Source organism: Halichoeres trimaculatus, unplaced genomic scaffold (assembly GCF_033239565.1).
Source record: "Halichoeres trimaculatus isolate MK-OKI-2021-1 unplaced genomic scaffold, fHalTri1.1 fHalTri1_scaffold_13, whole genome shotgun sequence".
Lineage (NCBI taxonomy): Eukaryota > Metazoa > Chordata > Actinopteri > Labriformes > Labridae > Halichoeres > Halichoeres trimaculatus.
In genome coordinates this window covers 11,232,044-11,258,302 of record NW_027437191.1, presented here as the reverse complement: position 1 = coordinate 11,258,302, position 26,259 = coordinate 11,232,044, and the positions used below count along the sequence as shown (strand labels likewise).

General features: G+C 39.5%; 1 protein-coding gene across 4 annotated transcripts in view; it reads left to right on the top strand.

The window, feature by feature from the left end:
* The window catches only part of enah (ENAH actin regulator), a 181,166-nt gene that overhangs the window by 74,342 nt on the left and 80,565 nt on the right, over window positions 1–26,259 (top strand). For all 4 annotated transcript variants that reach the window (XM_074684926.1, XM_074684925.1, XM_074684928.1 and 1 more), the window contains exons 2-3: window positions 9,949–10,114; window positions 14,857–15,034. In XM_074684926.1, the coding sequence (XP_074541027.1) occupies window positions 9,949–10,114; window positions 14,857–15,034 (344 nt within the window). The remainder of the gene's footprint in view (window positions 1–9,948; window positions 10,115–14,856; window positions 15,035–26,259) is intronic.

The window sequence follows — 26,259 nt, the reverse complement described above, 5'->3', positions numbered from 1 at the left end:
AGGTAGAGTAGCATCATGCTATTCACAGACATGGCTAATGAAGACAGAGACTGAACAGACTGCTGAAGAAGCTCAGTCCTGGACCCTGTGGAGGTGGAGGCTGGCTGAACTGGACAATGATGGACAAGCTGTCATCATCTATTTTCTTATGGACCTTTTTGCACTTTCCATACACTTTCTTACTTTTGTTTTTCTCGATTGCTGCTGTGACTCCTCCTGAATTTTCCCTCTGGGATAAATAAAGTATTTTCTATTCTATTCTATTGAAATATAAATCATAAGAAAGCACAATATCCCCTCTTTAAAGACATAAACATGTTATATTGAAACACAGGAGCTGTGTTGTGTCTTCAGTGAAGCTGAAATTAACTGACCGCAGTTTTCTGGAAAATCTGAATCAATTCAAAAACCTTTGATGATCTCTTGAGCCCACTTTGGCCTCCACTTCCCTCCACAGGCTCAGTACCTATAACAGGGACTTTCTGCTGTCTGTGGGGCCTCCGCTGTTCCTCTCCGCCTGCGCTGATCACTTCCATATGAGCTGGAGGCTCTCTGCGTGCTCTGACCACACAGCACCATAAGTGATAGCTGATTAATGTGAAGGAGAGAAGGACAGAGGAGACAGGAGGAGAGAGGGAAAATCAGTGCAGAGGGAAATGAATCACTTTGAAGAATAAAACCACACTGGGAGATGTGGCTCTGATGCTCTGTAACAAAGCTCCTCTGTGCGTCCAAACCAGCTGCATTCCTTCTCAAACAAACTTTAAGTCATCTCTCAGTAAACATTCTGCTCTCCTGGTTTTAGCGGGGACTCCCCCACCCAAGTTTAGGAAGAGCTTAGTCCAACATCTCTACTTTTTTTTTTTTCTTTCGTGTTGCTTCAGCTCAGAGGATTTATCATCCTCTCCCGGCTCAGTCAGTCTCTTGTCAGATGAGTTCATGCTGAAAAAGGCCAAACTGCAGAGAGAGTGAGTCAGCTGAGAAGGATGGAGACATTTAGAGAAAGAAATACCTCTGCAGTGACTCAGGTACTACAAAATCTATTCTTATCACAGAGCAAAGTCAAAACGCTGAGTGTGGCAAGGGCAAAGACCTTTTTGTTGTCACTTTGTCTCTTTTGGATGAAATGTCAGAAATGGAGAAGGTGAAGCTGACCAGAACAGAAGGCAGTTAGTTACGTCATGGGACACTGTTAGAGGAAATGTAGTGCTGGTTTTATAAAGGAAACAATGATTTAAAGAAATTATAGGGAGTGTTTTCACTCGTCTTTCCCCTTTGTCTGTGTGAGTGTGTTTTTTTTGTCATGCAGAAATACTTTGAAACACTCCTCATAACATGGATCTGCACAACTTCAGATCCACAGTTATTTTCAACACACTCACACACAGCTTTCATTTGACTCAGAAGGAGATGTGGAGCTGGCATGGAGAAATATGAAGTCATCATTTGTCCCTGGGGTTCGTTTTTGGCACACACACAATGAAAGAGTTTTCCTTTATTTCTGTTTTTAGACACATCAGTCAGTTACTCATGTAGCTTTGGCCCGTCAGCAACAGAGGTGCTCACTGTTCCTGGTTACAGTGGTGTTTAACTGGGTTTAATATAATCTGAGTCCTTAGGGTTTGTAACCTTGTAGTAAATGTGTTATCAGAACTTTTAGGGGCACCTTAGTGTTAGCATCCTGCTTCCTCCTCTTGCCTCCTCTCCTCTTGTTTCCTCTGTTGCTCTCCATACACACACACACCCCAACCAACCTACCCTGACAGGATGTGACATCATCACAGCTGCACGGCCCCTGGAGCTGTTCTGGTCGTCTTTGAAGTCAAGTCGGTTCCTCACTCAGAGCCTCATTAACATTAATGAAGAGGATGAAAATATTCTCCTCTCATTTCCCATTTTCCATTTCTATTCTCAGCAGATACGCATGTCTCCCTTGTGTGTGTGTGTGTGTGTGTGTGTGTGTGTGTGTGTGTGTGTGTGTGTGTGTGTGTGTGCGCGTGCGTGTGTGTGTGTGTGTGTGTGTGTGTGTGTGTGTGTGTGTGTGTGTGTGTGTGTGTGTGTGTGTGTGTGTGAAAGTGAACACCCTTGACAAAAATGTTCATATAGTAATTATGAGTTGGAGAAAATGGAATGAGATATGAAATAGTAAAATGTAATTCTCATTAGTCGAATTTTTTAAACCAACATAGACTTTCTTCATCATATGTTTTCAATCAAAGGCAAGTCAGAGCCCAAAACGTGATGACACTATTTAAATATTTGTTGAAGCCTGAAATGCAATAACTGACCCAATATGTAAAAAAAAAAAGTGCTGAACACAAAAAAATAAATATAATGAATAAATAAATGAAACCAAGAATGTAAGAACTTGCTGTATATTATTTATATTATTTCATTTAAAGTTGTTACATTTTAGAGCATTGCGTTTCGGGCTCTGACAAGGTGTCTGTAACTTAAGTAAAAATACTCTCTTTCACAGCCACCTGTCCATTAACTTAAAACCATCTGGTGTTTTATTTTAAGAACTAAAATTATGTTCACAGAAAAAAAATATTGTAGTACAGAATTTAATAAAAATAATGAAATATTAATGATAATAATAATAATAAAAAAAATTGTGTTGATATTGAAAAAAACATTAAAATCTCATGTTTTATTTAACAGCTTAGAGTTAACACCAAGTTTCTAAACTGAGAGATTTGATCCCAGCAAAAAGAAAGAAAGAAAGAAAGAAAGAAAGAAAGAAAGAAAGAAAGAAAGAAAGAAAGAAAGAAAACAGAGTATTTGAGAAATTAAAAAAAAAAAAACTCTCCTGACCATCTCCCAGTTACCAAGGTTAACTATAGCTGGTTAGTAACATTGTTAAAAGTTACAGACAGTCTGAAGAAATCTCTGTTTACATGGGACACAAATGAAAATCAAACACTAGGGCCTGTATGCATGACAGGCCATTAGCGGAGAAAATAGACCATTTGTACTAACGGCTAAAAAAATGTTGATCAGCAGTATGCATGAGCCAGGTTAACGTCCCAAAAGAGTGTTTGCTTTAATGGAGGTATACCCCACCATTACAGGCGCCAACGGCAGGATTACAGTGCCTGTTCAACTGTTTAAAGGCAGACATCGCGCGATTCGTTACCGTTTTATACGAAACATGCAAATATAGTGGACAATCCTTTGGAAAGGTGACGATGTGTAGCCATACAGCAACTTTAGATTTAGGAGACATTTTTTTTCAGTGAACAGATGAGATAAGGGAGACAAACAATCGAGGCTTGCTGCCGTCAGTTTTAAAAGTTTGATCTGCTATTTGCTTCTATATGTCTGGGTCCTCCCAGGTGTAATGATATGTTATATCCAGTTCATGAACTGGATGTACTGGAGCATTGCTGCAGCACTTATTGATGTTTTCTACTGTGCGGTCCATACCATACCCATTTACTCTGTTAAAGATCGCCAAATTTTCTCTTTCTCTTCCTCTTTGTTTACCTGATTGACTCACTGATAACAGCTTTTCATCCAGCTGTATTATTAGAATATAAACTCCACTTCTCAGGCTAAAAAAATGTTTTTCTTGATCTTCTCTCAGCCACAGTTACGCTTACCAGGTTTATTGATGCGCAGTTCAAATTTTTGACGGGGTTTTCCAGGAGGCTCTACTTGATTATGACGTAATCTGCACCTGTGTCTCTATTATGGTGTAATTAGTTAACTGGAAGATTATTTCCATTTTCATTCAATGTTCCATAACAGAGCGTAAGGACTAATGGTCCTGTTTGTTTAAGTCATTAAAGTCATTTCAAAATTTTAAAGTCTTAACAGAAATTAAGTTTGTTAAAGATAGGCCCAGTGGTCTGATAAATCCGTTTGCAATTTCTGTTGGAAATCTTTGATCATAGCATCCCTTAGCAGTAAATAAAGGATCCCGTTGTTAAACTTGGGCAGCCTACAGTTTTGACTTGTCAGCTGTTGGATGTTGTTATCACATTGTAAAGTATAAAATACCCAAAAGATTCTGTCTGTTCACCCAGTCTAAAATCCTGTATCAACATTCAGCGTTTTAAGTGACCACAGTTCATCCCCTCAGTTTTCCTATAATTGAGCTAATTATATTTTCAAAAGACTCCGTTTTCAGCATATTTAATCTTATCCAGGCAGCTGTAATTGCTAACCTGAGTAATCCTCTCCTTTATGACAAGTCAGACAGCCATTTCTACCTGTGTAAATATGCTTTTATCACGTCAAAGCCCCTCTTTAAGTCAGCCCTCGAGTCAGAAAATACAGTGGTGTGGGCTGTGTGGAGAGAAAAGGAGGAAGATAGCAGCTGGCGTGTTCAGTGTAGGGTTAACAAGCAGATGAGGAGGGTCAACAGGACGAGATTACACCAGTCAAGGACTTAACAAGTGGAAATCCACATTTCACCGTGACATCACATCTCTGAAGTATCTGCAAAGACAAAGAGGCAGCGCAGCATCAGCTAATGTGCACTAATCTGACTGAGGACTGTAATGAGGCTGCCGTCTCTGGAAATGGAACATGATTGTGCTCCCTCTTCCCTCTGCCGTGTTTCCAGAGTCTGGCTCAAGAACAAAAGCACGAATGTCAAAGTTGTTCAATAACAGTGAGCTACTGAGTCACGTCTGCTTTTCTGCGGGCTCCACAGATGTGTTTTAAGGGCATTTTCTCCTCACGTTTCATGTTGTTGAGCTTTTTTTTTTTTTTTTCTTTTGGTCACATTTTCTTCCTCTCAAACTCTCTGGAACAGATTCCTCTGGGTTTCAGCTCCCAGCACTTATAAACAAGTGAACCGCTGAGGCCCACAGCTGAAACACGCACACTTCGAATCAGCATCCACACACAAGGACTTAACAGTACAGTCACCACACAAAAATGTGAAGGCAGGAAACATGCGTGTGTGTTGTTGAAAACAGGCACACTGCGGTGAGGCTTTGTGTTTTAATGAATGTACACATTTGACCAAACCAAGTTACCAGAATCCACAAAAAAATGCAGCTGAGCAGCCGTCAGTTTCCCCCACGTGACCGTGATAAAGCCTTTCTGATTGGTTACATGCGATCAAGAGAGACAACCAGATTCAAACCGTGTCATTTTACGTAAAGGAAAGTCGTAAACTGAACAGCTCTTTCGATAGAAAAAGCACCTCTAAGGCTCCTTTGAAGGCCCCGTGTGAAGTTTATAAGTGATCTTGAAATAGTCTCACTTGGTATAATTGCCTGTTCATTATCCACAATTTGAAACGAGATTATCAGTGCCAAAATCAGTTATTTCTAAATGAAATTTCTCAGTAAGTGTGGTCAGGTCAGATTTTCCAAAGAAAGCACAAACCCGTTTACTGTGACTGAAAGTAGGGCTGAACAATTAATCAAACTGAAACCGACATCACAATGTAATAGAATGCAATTTTCAAATCACAAGCTCTGTGGCGTTTGTGTCTGGTGTTAGCTCTTTTAACTATGTCTGTGAGTAGCATGATGTTACTCTGCCCTCTGGTATTCCCTCTGGGTTAGCATGGCTAGCTCATCCATCTTATTGGAGATAGATCTTACGTTCCCAATAACGATTGATGGACGGACAGGTCCATGTCCTCACTTCTTAGCTCACACCTGAGAACCAGCATGTCGTCCTCACCTCATTCTCCTCACCTTGTGGGAAGACATCAGGCCTTGCACCAGTTAGCATTGACATGCTAGAGGCTGCTAACAGCTGAGTTCACATGTAAACAATGCAGCTATGGTTACATGTAGGATCTCCAGACAAACACAGTAGAAAAAGTAGTAAAAATATCACTGAAGCCACAAAAAGTTTGGTGTCCATGACCAACAAATGAGCCATACAAAGTAATGATCCACTCCAAATACAAAGATGAAGAAAAAAGAGACAAAATAATTACAAGAAATGGACAAAGAAGAGAGAGCTGCTGCAGAGTTACTCAAATTTTTCGAGGAATTGTTTCAGCCCTAGCTGCTTTACTGTTGTCATTGGTCTTGTGCGGCCCTTGTTCAACACGTATAACACACACAGCCCCCCCAACTTGCCAGAAGGTGAAGAGATTTAGAGCATTTGCTGAATTGATATTGAATTGGGTTAGGAAATATTGCGATGCATCAGTTTATCAATACTCACCCCTCATAATCAGGGTTCATTAACGTTACAGACCAAGCACCAGACCGTGAGGAACCTTAAACAGATAGTCTGCTCACCTTCTGGACACTAAACCACAAACTGAGTTTTCAAAGTTTTATTGTTGTCACATCACAAAGAATAACTCTACGACAAATAAATACTTAACTTAAACGTTTTCTTGAACAAAGAAAGGTAGAGATATAAAGAAGACCTGCTCTTTTATTTGACCTCAGCAAGAGTCACTTTTTTTTTTTTTTATGTGGGTGATGGTGCTCATGGGAAACAGAGTCTTCATCCTGGAAAAACAAAAACACTACGTAGTCTTGCCAAAGGTATCACTGTCACTTTACGTCTTTTTATCCATGGTACATGGTTTTTCTGAGGCTTTTAAGCTACTTTAGTCCTGCATTTTTAATTCAGCATTGTTTCAGAATAAAATGCTGTCCTGACTTTCTCACCTGAAAACTACAAACTTCACAACCAGTAGCTTACATAAGACACCCAGGCCAGCAACCCCTGATCAGTCAGGACAGTGATGAATCGTTTTCTGCTGGAAAAGAATCACATGAACGCGACATCACAAACCAGAGTGAAGACATTTTGTGACTAATGAGACCAAATCAGTGCAGGAATGTGGCGTCAGCGTCATTGTTTCCAAAAGTCTGGTTTCTGACCATACACAATTAAAAAGAAACCCAAGAATTTAAGAAACGATGAGAAGCTGAGGGGATTTTTTTTAAAAGATGTTTCCTTGTAAGGGCTTAAAGATTCAGAAGTAGGTTGGCTGTGGAAGAAATCTGAAAGTTGGGTGTTGAACAACCAAGGTGCATCTGTGGGCAACAGAAGCTCTGCTGCTTATCCATTAATGAATGTTCCTTACAAATGTGGCGCCAGAGAAATAAACAGACAAAAGTTAAGATCTACTTTCTCAGTTTTTTGGTGATTTCTCTAGTTTAAAAAAGAAAAGTAAAATTGTTTTTTGTTGGTATCATAAAATTATGAAAAGAATCTCCCACCTCCTTCTTTGTTTTCATCCGCTCTGTTTGTCTCTACTCTCACGGTTAAGTGTGTGATAAGTGCTGATGTGAATCAACAGATTCCATCTTAATGTAAATCCATCAGCTGCTGCAGAGTGTAGACACAGTCCAGCTTCTGCTGACATAATAACACGTTCGCAGAGGTGTGAAAAGCTTTCTGTGCGAGGTGTGTTTCGTGTATGTGTTTGGCGATGTTGTTATTTTGATCCAAAGAGGAGATAAACGCTTGAAGCAGTGTCAGAAAGATTGTGCCTTATTTAAAAAGCCCCTAAAACCAGGAGTGAGACCCAGAGGAAGCCGCTCAGGCATGTGGAGCAGACTTTTAGACTCTGTATTTCTGGACCCTTCACTGAAATGCATTTCTGACACTCAGATACTTTTAAAAACTCAAGGTGTCTGTCTCAGTGGAGCTGAATGAACTCTCTCTTCGGCCCTTTGCTCCCCATTTTCACTCTCTCTGCAATCTCTTGAGCCATTTTCCTCCTGTCATATTTTACACTCACTGCTTCTCCTCCTCTGCCTCCTCTGCTTCTGTGTCCCTTCTCACTCCTCTCTTTCAGTGTGGCACTCATGAAGACTTACAGAAATGCATCTGTTTTCCACTTGTATGCTTCTCTGGTATTATATGTCGAAGTGATTGTTTCCCTCTCTTCAGTCCTTGTCACCTCTCCTCAAACTGCAGCTCTGTAAAATGGTTTGATGTTAAAACAGATGCAAAGAGCTCTATGACAGGAAGAGGACTGCAGTGTGCAGCTCAAGAGAAACTAAAGTTGTAACGCGCTTGCTTGACTCTTTATCTCAGAGAATTTCAGCGTTTTTACATGAAAAGCTTGAAGGACAACAGTTGATATTTTGGCATTTATGTTGTTGTTTGCTTGCAGTGGCGTTCACATTCAGTTACTGCTTGATATCTTTGATGCACACAACTTCCTGGCAAGACTTATCATGTTCCTTTTGATGCTAGTGCAACATGATAATGGCATCATAGGAAATGTAGGATTGGAAGTTAAACCACATCAGGGATTGATGAGAGTGGTCACGTGGAATGCTAAGGTTGGACGTCAAAGAAGAGATGAGTTATTGTTAATTCCAAAAATGCTTATAGTGTTAGACTTTTTGGTGGTAATAATTGGAGGAATGGAAGATCAAACCTATGATTTAGGACTGGACCTTAAGGCTATTATTGCTTCACCAACAGGAGAGTTGAGAAAGGAAACATTTGAATCTAGTTATTACCAACATTATCATTTCCGCACACTGTAACAGAGAAAAATCCAAGGTCAGGTTTCTTAAAGTCTAATTTTTTTTATTAAAAAAGTATGAATTTTGGGGTTAAAGTCACAAATAAACTAGAAAAAATAGCAGAGTTTCAAGATTGGGGTCAGAATTCTGAATTGAAAAGTTAAAAATATGAGGGTCCAGATTTTCCATTTAAAAAATGATTGCTTTGACATTAAAAGTCAGGATAAACAGTATGGAAAATGAAATGTAATGAACTGTATTTTAATTAACAAAAAAGCTAGAAATTTTTCTAATAAACAGAAAAAAAATATGTAAAAAAAAAAGCAGAATTTTGAGATTTTGGTTGATATTTCTGAAAGCATCAATCTGAGATCAAGGTCAGAATTATATTATAAAATGTGAAAAAAGTGTTATTGGGATACAGTTTCTTAATTAAAAGGGTCAGAATTTTGATATTACAATCAGATTTAAATGAAATTAAGAGGTAGAATTCTGGGATAGGAGTCAAAATCAAAAATTAAAAAGTTAATAATCCAAAATTAGGTTTAAACTTCTTATTAAAAAGAATCAGAGAATTATGTCAAAAATAAAATTCATGAAGATGGAATCCTGAGATTGGGGTTACATTTTTTTATTTTGAATGTTCTGATAATTATCTTTAAAATTATAATAAAGTATAATCCTATTTTTGATCTTGGAATTATATATATATATTTTTTTTACATCAGTATAAACAAAATTTAGATTTTAGACTTTAAGGCAGAATCTTTTACATCTCAGAGGCCTAACCTCAAAGTTCAGTGGCCCTATTCCTCTTCCGTACTCCTGCTTATTGAAAGATGTGTGTGTTTGTTAAATATCTTACAGACTTTGTACTTTTAAGTATTTGTCAGTCTTCATTTATCAGATATTCAGTACATCAAATACTGAGCTAATGACGTCTTTTCAATATTTCTAGCGTAATTTCAGATATTCAACCAATCTGTCAGAAACCCTGTATTTTTGTGTGTGTGTGTTTGTGTGCCTGTCCACCAGCATCATGACAGAGCAGGAAGAAGTTGCTCTGCCGTCCCTCTGAGCGTGAGGTACACAGCTGTGGTGTCCAGCTTTAACTAGAAGACATGTCACTGAACTCTCAGTGTAGTTATGAAGTGTCAGAGATGAAACACAGCCAGCAGCCACCCATCGAGCAGATTTCATTAGTCTGTAGCTCAGAGCTGATGGTGTCTGAATTAAACCTAATGTGAACTCACTGTATGTGCCTGTTTGCTATTAATAGCAAACTATAGACCAGGACCTCTTAAACACCAGACCAGAGAGTCAGTCCAGGATCCAGACCCAGCTCATAACTAGAGCATTAAACAAAAGACACAATAAATCAGCTCTATACTGTAAATATATAAAGAGTGCAGAGTTTATTAATTGTCCTGTCCACAGATCAGCGTGTGTTTATGAAGCCATTAAATCTAAGTAGTGATCTGAACCTGTGTTTGATTTTCTGTCTCCTGTCTCTGTGTTCCTGCAGTGAACAGAGTATCTGCCAGGCGCGAGCCGCTGTCATGGTGTACGATGATGCCAACAAAAAGTGGGTCCCGGCCGGTGGGTCCACGGGCTTCAGCAGAGTCCACATTTACCACCACACAGGCAACAACGCCTTCCGTGTGGTGGGGCGAAAGATCCAGGATCATCAGGTGAGTGGATAGCTCGTAATTATTCTTGAACAGGTGTAACAGGAGTAATTTTCTGGACTCATCCTCCTCCTCTGAAGTTGGAGGATTTAATTTGTCTTGAACTTCAGACAAAGACCACAAACTGAAACATGTTAGTGTCACATCAGCTCTTCTGTTGTTTATTCCTCTGAGAGATCAGTGTCTTATTGTAGTCAAGCTTCAGTTTTACCCACCCGTTAAATCAATCGCCCTGCTGTCTTTAAGCTTCTACTCAGAGACAGCTGCCACCAGAGGCTGAATGTTTTCAGGTTCAGTGGTCAATCCATCATTTTTCTCTGAACCTAATGTCTCAGAAACACCTGGAATGATTCTGCAACACTGAGCTCCTGTGAACAGATTTTATCTGTTTAATCCAGTTTATGTTTAAGACTCACCTAGATGCCATACTTGATGAAGAAGCAGACCATTTCTCCTCATTCTTAACATCTAGAAACTATTCAGACTTTGGTTTTAAAGAGAAGTTTTCTTTAATATCTCATTCTTTGTGAAGTGCAGCAGAGTACAACTCCCTGCATAGAAAATGAAGTAAAATGATACAACCAATAAACTTGATTTATATTGCACATTTCAAACAGGGTTATGAAGTGCTCAACATGATACAAAATAAAAATGTGTCGGAGAAAAAAGTAAAACCACACAACAACACAAGAGAAGCAATATTGAAAAAAGATTAAAAACCACCAGCAGATAAAATGAAATAAAACATAGAAAAAAGATAAAAAGATGATGGATTAAAAAAAATAATACTAAAAAGAAAAAGATTTAAAAAAAATTTTTTTAAGATTACAGCACGCTCAGATAATTTGGGCTCAGGTCACAACCAGCACATATAGACTGAAGAGATTAGAAATGTACTTGGTAGCAGATCCAAGTGGTGCTTCAAAAGTTTATAAATAAATTCTAAAACTGAAAAATAATACTGATTCCAAAATCACATTGCCATCTCTTATTGTAGTGTACTACAGAGATGGAGCCAGGATTTCAATTACGAGTGGGCCTTAAATTACAGAAGTTAGTAAATAACTATTACTGTATAGATATAGATATAGATATAGATATAGATAAAGATATAGATATAGATATAGATATAGATATAGATATAGATATAGATATAGATATGGATTAAGTACTGTTACCATGTTTGTTTTAACGAAGATTTGGTTGCTTTTTAATCCTTTAATATTGGATCAAATTTGAATGCATCAGACGGCCATAGCTCTCAATGGTGTTGACTAAAGAGTAGCGCTCTAACGCACCAATGGGCTGCGCTGCCTCAACTTTCCATGGATTATAGTCTATAAGAGCAGCAACATTAACCACAGTTAAACAAAAGACAAAAATCTACAGTTTATCCTAAAATCTTTCTCTAGTCCTACCAGTATAACATGAGGCTGAATGAGTCATAACTTTCTTTTATCAACAGGCTAAAAAATCACCAAACTTGGCTCATTTTCTAAAGACAGGACGTCTCTAACAATAACTAACCGTCCAATCCAATCCAATCCAATCCAATCCAATCCATTTTTATTTGTATAGCACATTTTACCAACACAAGGTCCCCAAAGTGCTACACAGAGTAATAGCACTAATAAAAACAGACAACCAACAGCAATACAAAAGAAATGAATGATAAATACTAATATATATATAAAAAAAACATTACTAAAAATGAATTAAAAACATAATTAAAACAGATAAATAAAAATAAAAACAGTCAGAGGACCACACAATTTCATGCCGGGTTAAACGCAAGTGAATAAAAATGTGTTTTTAAACGAGACTTAAAAGCATCAACAGAGGGCGCCATTCTACTGTGTGGTGGAAGATTATTCCACAGCTTGGGTCCGACAACAGAAAATGCCCGGTCGCCCCGACTTTTAAGCCTTGTCTTAGGAACAACAAGCTGGAGCTGGCTCTCAGACCTCAGCGAGCGCGCGGGGTTGTAAAGTGCAATGAGGTCTGAGTAAAGTGACACAATTTTATAATATTCTTCCTTAAAACCGATTTAAAACATAGATGAAATAAATGAAAAAAATAAATGAAATTAATTAATCAAAATAAAATATTGAAATTATTTAAAGAGAAAAAAAATACAAGAAAAAAAATCTTTTTTTTTTTAGAAAAGTTTGAGGTGGGCCTGGGACTATTGGGCCCACCCATGACTCTGCCCCTGGTGCACTCACTTTGTTTATTGCATCCCATCCTAATTACTCAGTGTTTCTGTAGAAAACATTTATAGATATGGCAGCCGCAAGTTGATGAAATCCTTAAGATAAAAGGCTGTAACTTAATTTTAAACTCAAGAGATATTTGACCATCATTTCACTCACTCTGAAAGTTGAACAAACCTCTTAAAGGACAACTGAGATTTGGGGAAAGGTGGGTTTCACATACTTCATGTGAGCATGGGTTGTAAAAACAGAGAAATAAAAAGATAAAATGAGTAACAAAGGCCTTCCCTTGAATAAACCTGTTTCATTTAGTGTCCCATTCATTCACACTACTCCTGAAATAATGATAAAAACATGAAAATGCTCCAAACAGTGGTGAAGTGGGATCTTTTCTGCTTCCTGAGTTTGGACATGAAAAGCTCAGGAAAGGAAGTGAGTGGTTGTGCCGGCTGTGTTTGTGTTCGCAGTTCACTCTCAGAGCTTCAGGCTGACTGTCAGTTTGTGTGCCACTGCGATAATAATATGCACATTTCTTCTGTTTTGTTTTATTCGCTGCCACCTACAATAAGCATCTAGCGTTACAACAGCTCAATTTCTTCCCACATTTGCTGGCTGTTTGTTTTATCAGCCGGTCCTTCAACAATAAAGAACGGTTATGTGAATCCTTTCCCTCCTGCTACAGGCACATTATAACAAGCACAGAAATTGACACCAGATTATTTCTCGCTGGGTTAAAATAAATTTTGCCAGCAGCAGGTTGAGACGATGTTTTGGTTCAGGCTTAAGCCCTGGCAGAGCTGTTTATTGGCCAAAGCTGAGAAAATGTTTTATTTTCTGGAGCTGCTCTCATTACAGTTTAATCCTCTGAAATCTTGACAAAGCAGTGGCCCTGTGAGATAAGCTTCAGACAACGGGGTCCCTGCAGGGGGATGTTTCAGATTCTGTCTCTTATGAGTTTGGACACATGACGACACAGTGATTACCAGATTAAACCCCATAACACATCTCCTCAGAGTTGCAGCAGATAATGATGACGGATGTTTTTTAAGTCATCTTAAAATTTCTTTCCCATAAATCATACGAGGTTCAGTCCTCCGTCTCAGTAACTCAGAGAAGAGCAGCTTGAGGTATTTATGTTTGGCCAAGCACTCTGGATGCCAAAAAATGACAACATCAGCATCCAGATTGCCTCGAATGCATTGTGGGTAGATCACATAGTCATTTTACAAGCAGGTGAAAGTGGCCTTTCACCTCCTAATGGCTGCAGGGCTCCGTCCTCTCTTTTGGTTTAATGAGGTCGAGGTGTTTACTGTGACAAGATCAGAGACCAGTGAGTTACCCTTGAATCATCCTCATGATTGTGACAGCTCCTGAAGTTGGCAGCAGGTAAACAGAGGGAGCACCATGGCTGACAGAGTGATGGATGGACAGAGACTGTTATAGCCTTATCTCTTTTCTTTGACGTCTGTATTTGTTCGGACAAGCCATGAAACTCAGGTCAGCCTAAAAACATATGTTTGCTGTGGTTTTGTCCTTTAAAGAGGGGGTATGTCCCTTTAAAGAGGGGGTATATTACCTTCCTATATTTAAAACATGGATATTAAGTAACAGTGTTGGATGTTCAAACTAATGTTGTGTAGATTTTCAAACAGCTTCATGTTCATATGTTGTAGAAATCCCTGAATCTGACTGTAAACTGATCAAAACGGTTCATTCTGAAAATAGCATGAGATCCTCATGAGATCTTAGTGGAGTGATGAAAGGATGAGGTCATCAAATAAGGAACTCAGGACAGGCCTCAAACACCAAAGTCTACCTGTAACAGGGAGCCAGAAGGCTGGCCAATCAGAAGGAGGGGGGTTTGTGAAGCAGGTCTTAAAGGGACAGCAGCTAAAAAGAAGAATTTCAGAAAGAAGATGAAATGAGGGTTTTCGATTTTTGATCTGTAAATCATGTTAAGATACTACAGTGGAACTATAGGGACAAAATAAAAGTTGGACACACCACTTTAAGTTTTTGCAGACCCAGCTTTTCAGGCCACCGCTCTATTGGGCTGCGGTTGGATACGGCAGGACTCGACAGGTCTTGGAACGCCTCGGTGTACAGTGCGTGAAAATTTCACCTGAAAGAGGAAATAGATGACCATGATAAACAGGGTCTCTGTGCTTAAACACAATAAACAATCACCATGGCAACAGAGAGTAACAAGTCTCACCAACGAGCAAGGAGGAAACAGCCTTCCTTTTGATGTAGCCCAAAGTCAATATTCTTAAATTCATGGATCGAAGAAAAAACACATTTTTTTTTCTCTTTAAATAAGTTACAGGTCAACTTGAAATAGCTGGTGTGATATGAAAACACAGCGCCACCTATTGAAATGGAGTGAGATGTCCTCAGCCAGAAGTCTGACTCTCTTTTGCTGCATTTATGCACAGATGAGACTGGATACTCTGCTGTGACTTTACAATCGAGCTATAACCTCAGTCAGACCACTGTCTGCATGTTAACTCACTGTTTCACTGATGTCTCCAGGTGGTGATAAACTGTGCCATTCCCAAGGGGCTAAAGTACAACCAGGCCACGCAGACCTTCCACCAGTGGCGCGACGCCCGACAGGTCTACGGCCTCAACTTTGGCAGCAAAGAGGACGCCAACGTATTTGCCAGTGCCATGATGCATGCTCTGGAGGTGCTCAACTCGCAGGACGCAGGTCAGTCTGCCTCACACTACATGTGTGGTTTAAAACGTCTTTTTGCCTTTGTTGAACGGTGAATGGTATCGGGATAGACATAGGTGTGGATTTGGCTCAGGTTCATGGAGATAGTAAAACCCTTACGTTAAAAACATAACCAAAGTGCTGAAAATGTTTCTCTGAATGTCCACTTAAGGCTGTTTCTGAAAGCCAGCTGGAGTCTGTTTTTGACCCACAGAGGTCAGGACTGCTGATGGCTCCACCACCCACAGGATAGATGCTGTGAGGCTGAGAAAGATAGCTGCTTTAAGTAACCTCTATTCATTTTGTTCCACTTCTGTTTACTCCACCGTGTGAAGGAGAGTAATTTATCCTCTGAGACAGTTTCCCTCTACAACTCAGTCTTGTCTAACAGTGGTTCACAATTCAGCTTTTACTCCAGGTATCTTGTGAATTTTCACATGTATCTGCTATAGGGGTGTGAATAAATACATTGTGATACTTTGACCTGTGATTAAATATTCATATTTTGACTCTTGATACCAATATTTTTTTTACATAAGAATTTATATTTTGGGTGAGTTGGAAGTGTGATACATCTTCTGCACCTCCACTGTGGTAGATGGTGCCGAACAGTGTTGGGTGTAACGAGTTACAAAGTAACGCTTTACAGTGACGCTTTACTGCTTTTTTGGGTAAAAAGTAGTGTAACGTGTTACTACTGAAAATATGGCGACAAAACGTGGTTCCTTTTGCCTTTTGCCTTAGCTGTGCAAATGTGCAATGGTTGTGGGCTCTCATTCCACACTGAGGCTGCTACTTGCAATAGCATGCAGAGAGCAGTCAGTCATTATGGCATTATTGTTTTTCTTGTCAAGTGCTCTGTGGCATTTTCCAAAATAAAGAGCACAAGAGAATTACCTGTTATGTGCTCCACAGAAGAACTTTATGTAAGCCTGTACACATTTAGGAAATGAGATGGGGTTCTGCCCAAAGTCGAGCACCATAAAAGTAACGTAAAACTAACAAGGAATGAAAAAAGTTTCTTTCCATAGAGAGTAACTAGGTAAAGTAAGGGACTACTTTTTCAAAAAGTAACGTGTAATAAACTAACACTACACTCTCCCAACACTGGCGCCGCAGAGAGATCAAAATGCCACTTATTTTTAAGTGACTGGCATTTACAAGCTATTTGCCCGATCCAAAAACTGAAAACACTGGGGTAATGGTCAGATTATCGAGTTTCGAGGGTACTTGAATGTTTCACATATGAAGCTGTAAACATGACTTGACATGATGGGAGAATTTCATCAACATCGCTTTCAATTTAATACCTTCTCAGCACATTTGCAGAAAATGACCAGTTTGCTCGCTAAATGTAGTTGAAAAAAAAAATCTACGCTTCTTACGGCTTTCAGCAAACCGTGAACGGTGAACAACTTGTATGCATGTAATACAGCACGCTAAAATCAGAGGCTTCCCTGAACGCAACACTCCGAAGATGGTGTAAGACTTTGAACTGGATATTAGATACCAATGGGACTATCTCATATTTTTCCCCTTCCATGTAAATATTTATTTTGTTACAAACTGGATTACAACTTCAACTAACCTGAACCATCCATGGCAGGGGATCAATCTCGTGTGCTGCAAGGCTCAGCAGAAACACCGGACAAACTTCTGTTGTCAAACTGATCTCACCATCATCACATCCTCACTTGACATCAGGGCATGACACAACGGTTTGTTTATTTTCCCCCTTTGAGCCATTTGTCCCCGTGAGGTTACCATAGAGTGCTATAAAGCAGATATTATTGCTGTAACGTATCTGGTTGTGCACATCTGTTCTGTAATAAAGCTAAGTGTTGCTACTGTCCTAAAATTGTCCCGATCCGATACTAGGGATCGGGATCAGGACATCCCTAGTTCTTGCCAATACTCACCTCTAATCTGTTCGCAGAACATAAAATGACAGTGTTGCTGTGGTCTGGACTTGCTACGCTAAAGTTAAGCAGCTGGTTTGAAAGCTTCTCTGTGTGCAGACACTCTGAAACGTGTAGAGACAGGAAGTCGTACCACAGGGGACGGGAACACTCCTGAAAAATTCAGGGTAACAAAAAACACATGTCAACAATAAATAAAAGAACAAGAGTTACTAATGGGCTTACCAGAAACAATAATTGCAGTGAAATGTCATGTTTAATTCAACACAGGCAGCTCTCCACACAGAGAGGGGCTGTAGGTACAAACAGCAACTCAACGCTCTGCTCTCCTTCACCCAAACCTCCATCTCTGCAGGAGGTTTGCAATAGATGACTGTCAGTCATAACCTCAGTTAGTAAGGTGAAGCATTTTAGGCTCTGCTGAGTGTGATAAGGTCTACCAATCGCTCACTGAACCTGAAACAGAATCATAAAAAAGCAGCTTAATGTCAGGAGGCTGCTGGTTAAGAATCCACTAGACACAGATTCAAACAGCAACTTCTAATTATGCCTCAAATATTCTCCGGCTGTGACTCCAGTGGTTCACCATGACCTTAGTTAGCTGGAACGTGCTCTCATTATGTAGCCCCGTCAGGCTGTGGGTCTAAATATGCTCATGTGCTGTAAGGGATGAGAGGAGGAGGAGGAGGAGGAGAGGGCATCATTACTGTGATCTGCTCCAATCCTCAATTCGTTTTTTTGTTCAGATTCCAATCCCAAATTTAAGGCCCAGCGTTCACTGATCACATTTGAAGCTAAATGTGTTACTTTCTCCTCTCTTCTCTGTGATTACCTTTCCCTCATCACTCCCTAATCCCATCCGCTAATTAACCTGATAATGATGCGCCTCATTATGCTAATAGTACAAGGTGTGTGTGTGTTTATGTATGAGTGTGTTTGAGGAGACAAGACCAGGTACCAGAGGAGCGCAGCAACATGATGAGACAGTGACAGAGAGGATCAGAAGCTGTCGTCTGATCTAAACATCACTGATTCGACTTTATCGATCCCAGTGGAGAATGTTTAACATTGGAGGGGGTCACTGATGTTTCTGCTCTGTGATGTTTCATACTGATGCACAGAGCAGAGTCTGGCTTCTGTTCAAGTGTAGTGATCAGTGTCTACTTTGTTGTGTAGACATGATTAGGTTCTGGAAATATGATAGGGTGCTGGCTAAGATATAACTTAAAAAAAAAAAACTAGAAAAACACACCAACACTTTAGTCCTACTTTAATGTTATACTCCCTTTCAGCAGACTGTCTGCTACAATTTGGTGTTAGTTGCAGGTTTGTACGATAATTTGTTTCCTGACAGTGTTGAAAATTATGATGACCCAGTACATATTTCATATTCCAGATCTTAGTATCCAGAATATTGCCAGGATCTGGATCATACTTTAACATCTGTCAGAAATTATGGTGACCTTGTCTTGTATTGTTTTGCAAAGGAATCCGACCATTAATTGTGGAGTTATAAACACATATGGTGAAAACGGCCCTATCTCACAATGATAAAGAATCCTTTTAAAAAATCCTGGATCCAGACAGTGATCAGGATCAGTATGATAAGAAGCTAAAAATAACTCACTGATGTTAAAAACTTTGACAAACGTGTTTTTGTTTTCATTAACGAGACAGAGATGAGGTGAATTTGTTTGTGGTGGAGGGTGAGCTGTTCAAAACTCATGCTATTTCCCCAACTGTATTTCTACTCTGTTGATTATAAGCAACACAGACTCACTGAGTCAGCTGAGCTAGTATGCTGTAGGTGGGTAAAACTGATTGGTGTAAATAATGTTTGTCATAAAAAAAATCTGGTATTGCAAAGAAAAGTTACTATGAATCTGTTTTAAATCATTTTTGCTACACTGTAAAAAAATACATGTGAAATTATCTCAAACCAACTGACCTAAAATGGATAAGAAACATTGACGTCAACTAGAGCCAGGACAATATCCTTTCCTCCAGATTCAATTCTTTAACAATGTTTGGGGTGCAAATTTGATCTAAATTGTGATTCTTAGGCAGTTCTGATCTTTTTTTTATTTTAAGTTTGCTTTTCTAACACCAGACCAAGTAAAACAGTTGAATGATGATGATGATGATGTCTACAAACTATATCTGGAGATGTATTTTGCCAAAAAATGCATATCACATGAAGGGATGGGTACCAAATTAGGTACTTTTATTGGTACCGACCGAATTCTGTCCAAAGTACCGGGTACCAATTCACGTAAAATCAAAAGGTGCCATGTTTAGGTGCCTAAATGCATTCTTGTGACTGGGAGGGAGTGGAAGAGTAGGAGATTTTCCATGCTGGACATGAACACAACTTTACAAGGTTATAAATTGGAGAATAAATATGTTAAATTTAAAAGAATTTACATTTTATTATTAAACAAATTGGTATAATTTACCACATAAACACACAAAAGAACCGAAATTGGTACCATTGAGTACAGATACCAATTGCCAGGTACCAGGAATCAGTACCAAATCATTTCAAATGTGGAAGGTACATATACCTACACACATGTGAGTCAGTTTTATTCAGAGGATCTGAAATCTCAACTTCTTTGCAATCCAGCTTATAAACAAAGACCAAAATGAAGTAAAAATAAATTTAAAAAAGAAAGTTTTTGAACCAAAAAAAAAAAAAACACAATTTAAAATTGTTCAACAAAAAATCTGGATGCTGTGATGGCTTGATTTTTTTCTCCCACCCCAAATGTCCACAGCATACGGAGTTGCTCAGTACAACAAAAACCCACATTTTCAAGTTTAGAAATGAAATATTTCAAACCTACTTTGAGATGATATGTGGTTTCATCACAAATAACGTATTTCATCAGTACACTTGCACAACTTTTAGGAAGCTGAGTTACTACTTATAGCTAATACTTGCAGTTACACTATTTAACAGTATAATGGGGCTGATTCTTTAATTGGTTAAACATGGTAGCATGTCATAAAATACTGTGACACCAACAGAAATGAAAACTACACATTTAAACAAACATCTGACATGTTGTTTTATTAGGTTTAAAGCACATTTTTAATTTTAACCCTTGTTTGTCTCAGGGTATACATTCCCTCCTCCTCCATGAACCTTTTTCATTTTCACTGATGAGTTTAACTCCTGGTGTGTGTCAGAGACAAACCCACAGCCAGCTCCTGGCCTGACGTCTGTTTCATGTTTGAGATTTAACATCTTTTGTTGCCATGGTCCAGGCTGAATTATTTTATTATAAGAGAAAGTGTTCAGAGAGAGAAGTAAAGCAGATTTAATCACTTTGTACAACCACCCTGATTCATACTAAGTCACCAGATTTTTGCTGACAACAGAAACGGCTCCGAACTTCTGATAATGCTGCAAAAAGCCAAGCTCAATCCTGTGGGCTACCAATTTTTGTCAGTAAAAGTATGAACAGTAAATGGGTCTGCTTCAGATGATATAAGGGCTCATACAGACTGACAGTCAGTCCTGATTCACACAGTTATCAGTTCATCAGTAAATCCAGCTTCAGTGTGTAGTCCAGGAAAGACCTGCACAGCAGGTAAACTGCTCAAATCCTGTTATTTCTATCTGAGTTATGAGGCTGTGATCGTTTCTTTGACTCCTGAATATTTTTAAAGGAGGAAGTGACGTCCTGTGAGTCACAGCTGAGCTTAAGGAGTGAGCTGAGTCACCCCGTGTGGAGCTGCAGCTTAAAGCTGCTGATTTGTAAGATGACATTGGTGAATGAGAATAGCCAGAGGAAGAATCTGATGAACAACAGAAGAAAAACAAAAACCTGGCACATCCTTTCATCCTCTCCTCCCTCGGTCACTCTTCAATTCCTCTCACACACCGTGCCGTCTTCCCCCTCTCAGTGGCTCAGCGAGCTGACCCCAGAGGAAGGGTTTCTCCTTTCACCCCACTGTTTGGCTACTGTATTTCTGTCCTGACAGCTGCCCTCTGTGGCGTCTATTCCAGTCACAGTCATCTGCAGACCTGACAATCCTCTCGACACGCGGGCTTCACCCTCCATCACTATCTCAGTGGGCGTTGAAATCCTGCCACTGAAAAAGTGTTGAAATCAGATCACTCGCTTCAGACCTCCAGCTGTTGGATGTGGTGGTTCAGTTTATGTGAAGGGTGTAGCAGAAGCCGTGGTAATTGTCTGTAATGTGTTAGCCATGCTGTGGTCTCACTGAAACCTTCACTGCAAAGTGGGTTCATTATTCCTCAGATTATCTTTTGATTGCCTGACTCCATCTCCACCTCACAAGTCAGACAAAGCAGGTGATTAACCTGATAAATCAACCCAGAGTTTCTGATCGTGTTAACATGAGGGGGACAGAGTTAGAAACATGTGACCAAACACAGCATGAAACAGTCTGACTTCAGCTGAGCATCATGTTTTCAAACTCTGAGCAAACTATGGTGTAAGAAAAGTATTAAAAAGTGAAATTCTACACTTCAGACTAAAAACAACAAAGCTGTATTCACTAAAACAGAAGGAGGCATTATGAAAGAGCTGATTATATCTTTTTCCATCATTACAGATAAACTTGACTATCTGTTTCTGTGATTTGTTATTGTGGTGTACTGCTTTGGATGTTTTTTTTCCTAGCTGCGGTACTCATGCTATCAAATTTAGAGGATAAAAGAGCCAATTTGAAATAAAACAAATATGAAAACAGGATTCAGAGCCATAAGCACATTTTTTTTATGAAGGCTCTAAAACTTTTTCAGTCTCTGTTGAAGGATGTTACAAGAAAAGTAAAATTCATCAACAGATCATGAAGTCTGTGAGGGATTCTGTACTGACTGTTTGAGGCCTGCTTATTTGCAGACTTGGTGTGAGGGAATTACCCACAATTCATTGCAATGTGACGTGAAACATAGGACTCTGTGAGGAACCTTGCGAGCATGTCATTGGAAATGAGCGATGTAACACGTAAAAAAAATAAAAAAATAAACAGTTACCAAGAAACACAGAAGGTGCCAGAAGGTGCTTTAAGAACAAATATCTGTGTGTAATAATCACCCTATATATATATATATATATATATATATATATATATATATATATATATATATATATATATATATATATCAAAAATAAAGCAATGTATTGTAGCTGATTGTTGGCAGGGCCATATTGGATATGACGCAAGCTTTGAGCAGCCTTTCTAACAGTTGTAGGTTATTTTAGCTGAGCTGTGCCTCTGATTAGACAAACTCATGATCTTAATATCTTCTAAACCGCAGAGTTTGAAAATAAAATCCACCATGTACAGTGTGTGCCGATAGCGTAATCAGTGTTTCAGACCTAAGCCTATTTTTGAACCAGGCTGTAAAAAGGTTTTTTCATGCTGTAAAAGTCTGCAGCCACTAATGCATTCACTCACATCAGGTTTCAGGAGTTATGGGAACATTGAGATTCAGTCTAGATGTTCTGTAAATTCCCCCCTCTGTCAGTCAGCTCAGGGGTCGACTTATCAAAGTGATTTGTTTGATCGGTGGACTGGGTTTTTCACTGGGCTGTTCCCCTGGCTTAATGGTAGCATCTTAACTGTATTAGACTGAGAAGTTGCATAGTAAGTAAAAGACAGAATCAATTACATCTTATTTATGTTGCAGCTAATTCAAACTAAAGTGAACTCATTATTCACTGAAAGTGTAGAGCAGGTCTAGACACTGGAGTCTTATTTATAAACCCTGATACACCAGTGAGCACTTGGCAACCTTTTATAACATCCATTAGAGTATCTGTCTGATTTACGGCTCACTCACAGTTTAAAAAAAAAAAAGTTTTTTAACAGTATGTGAGGGAAAGAAGGACATTAAACCATCCAAGCTTTTATCTTAAGTGCTCTGCAGCTCCGGCAGATATTAGTGATCTTATCCAGGCAGTGTTCACACTCAACAGGACCAGCTCAATAATCAATGGAGGCATAAATTATAAAGCACCGAGCCACGGTCAGCTTCAGCCGGACGGGCAGCTAAATGGAGCGAGACAAAGGGTTTAATGAAGACCATGGCAGACATCCCTTGAGCTCACTTTTCATGGATCCTCACACAGCGCTACTCTCGCAGGAGTCTGATAAACGAGTGCTGACGACCTTTTCTAGATCAGGGTCTCTTATCTGGCTTTATGCCTGCTCCTTTCATAAACAGCAAACAAGTGAGCTCATGCTGTAGAAACACTCAACAGGTGTTTTTCAACTGCAGGAACTAGTGGGGTCTGAATTTAGTTCTTGAGGGGACATTGATCTACCTCTGAAAAAAGCCAGGATAATGGATACCAAGGAACTATGGGAGGAGGGGCCTGTAAGCAGGATGTTTCTGATTGGTGGAGCACCCACAGTATTTTTATTTCTCCCTCCGTCAGCAATAAGATGACACCCAGCTGTGATGATCTTGGTTTAGTGCCTCCTAAACAATGTTCTTCTTTGAGCCTGATAGTGTGAATGTGTCTCTGTCAGCTCCTGGTGTTCCAGTTTAAAGAGTGACCCTGTAAACTGGAGACCTTTAGCTGAACATCTCCTCAAGAATACGTCCTTGTTTAGTTTTATTTACACATATACATGTCAAAATAGTCTCATCAGATTAATATTGAATGATACGCTAAAACTGTTTCTGAAGGGAACATTCGGCTGAAAGTCAACAATAGAGGAGCGTATTGGGTCCATCTCTGCTGTCTTTACGTTTTAGACAGCAGAGTACTTAAGCGTTTGTCCGGCTGAAACTGTTTTGACAACAGGGGAACGCAGATAACAATAGGCCACATGAATCATTTAATTCCCAGAAGAGTGGTTCCAGGAACTAAAGGATTTCTTGAGCAAAGCTGAATGACAGGCATGTACATCAAGCTATGAGGTTTTTTTAAATAGTGTGTACACCCACTCTGATTGGTGCCACAGTTGGACCAAAGGGGTTGAACAGGAACTTGATATGGATACCTTACATGTTGAAGCTGAAACCAATAAACCACTGAGTTGCTGATTTTGTTATTTGAGTAATTAATACATTTGTTTATTATTATTATTATCTGAATATGTAAGATATATAGTTGTTTTTTCTTTCTCTGATTTTCTTCCGTTCTCTCGTCTTTTCTTTTATCTTCCTCTCTACAATACCGTTTTATCTACTTGTTGCTACCAAGCAACAACCTCCGTTCTAAGAATATGAGACAATGCGGAAGTGCTAAAATCTGCTGTTTCTTGAGTGTTCACTAAAGGCTGGCTCCAAAAGTGCCGGAAGTCACATACACACCAAGCCAAAAAAAAGCCATTTTCAAAGCAGAAATTAATGTATTTACAGCCTGGTTCAAAAAAATGTCTCCTGTCTGAGTCGCTAATTATACTATCAGCACACACTATGTGTGTGTGTGTGGGGGGTTCTAACTCAGCCGTTCAGAAGATATTAAGATTACAAGCTCGCCCAATCAGAGGCACAGCTGAGGGTCATGTGACCGACAGGTGCCCTATAGCTGTACGCAAAGCCCTTGCCTTTTCAAATATGGCTGCTATGGCCGATGTGCTTCATCTTTCGTATCAGAAACAGACGGGCGATGTTGAGGAGACTACATCCATGGTTATACAGTTGATGTTTGCTAATCTTTGACAATTAAGTGTTGTGTCCTGTACTTTTTGTTCTCGTGATGTAAATGAGTGTGAATGAATGAGTTGTTCTAGTTGGAAATGTATTTTCCATTTCTGTACCCACCTCATAAACACAAAATCTAAGAAAAAGATTTGACAAAAACAAATAAAAGGGTTGAACAAGAAAGATTAAGAGCCATTCTCCAATCACAGGTATGCTATGGAGCTATGTACTAACTAAGAGTTCCTGGAACTTTTGGTTGAAAACCCCCAGATGAGTGTCACTGTAACAATCAGCGTGTCTCAGATAATATCTGGTGGGTCCCTGATGGCTACACAGACTGATGGAAAGTCTTTATTTAAAGGTGGCATAACTCAAAACATGGTAACAATCTGGATTTTTGTTTTTCTACAGCAATCATTTATGATCCCGCACTTAAGTTGATATAATCTTACAGTTAAAGCTCTGACTCATGAGGACTTTGATATGATTGCAAAGACAACTTGAAGCAGCACAAAGAAAAAAAAAAAACAAAGGCGGAGACACAGTTCTTGGCCTGTTGTTGCCTTACGGGAAAGGTTAACCTTTCCTCATACAGTTTATAACATTTATCTTGCTTTAGTAAAAGGAAAATTATATAACAATTCTTAAAATATACACATTTTGAACCAATTCGAGGCTGTTGTCTCCATGACCTTTCCTTTTCCTCTGATCTTTCCCTGCAGTGTTTAATCGAATGAAGAAATTCTGCCACATTCACACAAATAATGTGCAAGGTCATCGTGTAGATAAAGAAGGATTTCTTTCTCTCATAAACGGCTCTTCTTATCTTCAGCTGCAGCTGCTTTGGTTTCTTTCTTTGAAGTGACGTCGCAGCCCAAGAAAGAACTCTTGATATTCCAGGATTTAGAGGAGAGAAAAATCACTCTGCGCTTCATATGCTGTTCGTGTGTGGCTGACACTCCATCATGATCAACAGTACTTTCTTTAAGTGAAGTCCTGGATGTTTCTCAGTGTGTGTGTGCGCTCGTACGAAGCATTGAGGAATGTGTGAGTAAGCTTTTGAACTAAGCACAGAATAGTTTCCATCCTACGGAAGCAAGTGTGTGTGTGTGTGTATGTGTGTGTGTGGTGACTGCTGACATGTGGAAAGTGTGTCATAGCTCTGATAACTGGGAACTCTGTGTGTGTACAGTCTGTGCTCCACGGCCCATAATTCATCGCTATGTGCCGAGTCAGAGGGAGAGCAGAGTCTCCCCCGAAAGTGACGTGTTTTTCAAAAACGATGAGCTCACACACGGACCAACGCTGATCCAGAGGCTCCTGCTTTGTTTGTCTTTGTTCCTCTTTTCTCCAAAAAAGGCTAAAGTTGAGCAGGACAAGAGACTGGGATCAGGAGAAAGAGGGGATGGGTCACAGGCCGCCGGGCAACTGTCTGTGTTGTGGTTTCGTGGTAATCCTCACCCGTCAGGTCAAAAGTGGAAGGAAGGAGGGAGTAAAGATACAGTCACAGATATAAAACCGCATGGGGTGGAAAATGAGGGACAGATTCCTCCGTGATTTTCTGGAAAGATTGATCAAACTTTAATATTCCAGGACGGTAAACACTGTTGATCCTCTCTCGACTGCAGCAGTCGTTTCTTTCAGACGGTCCAATGAAAGGTTAG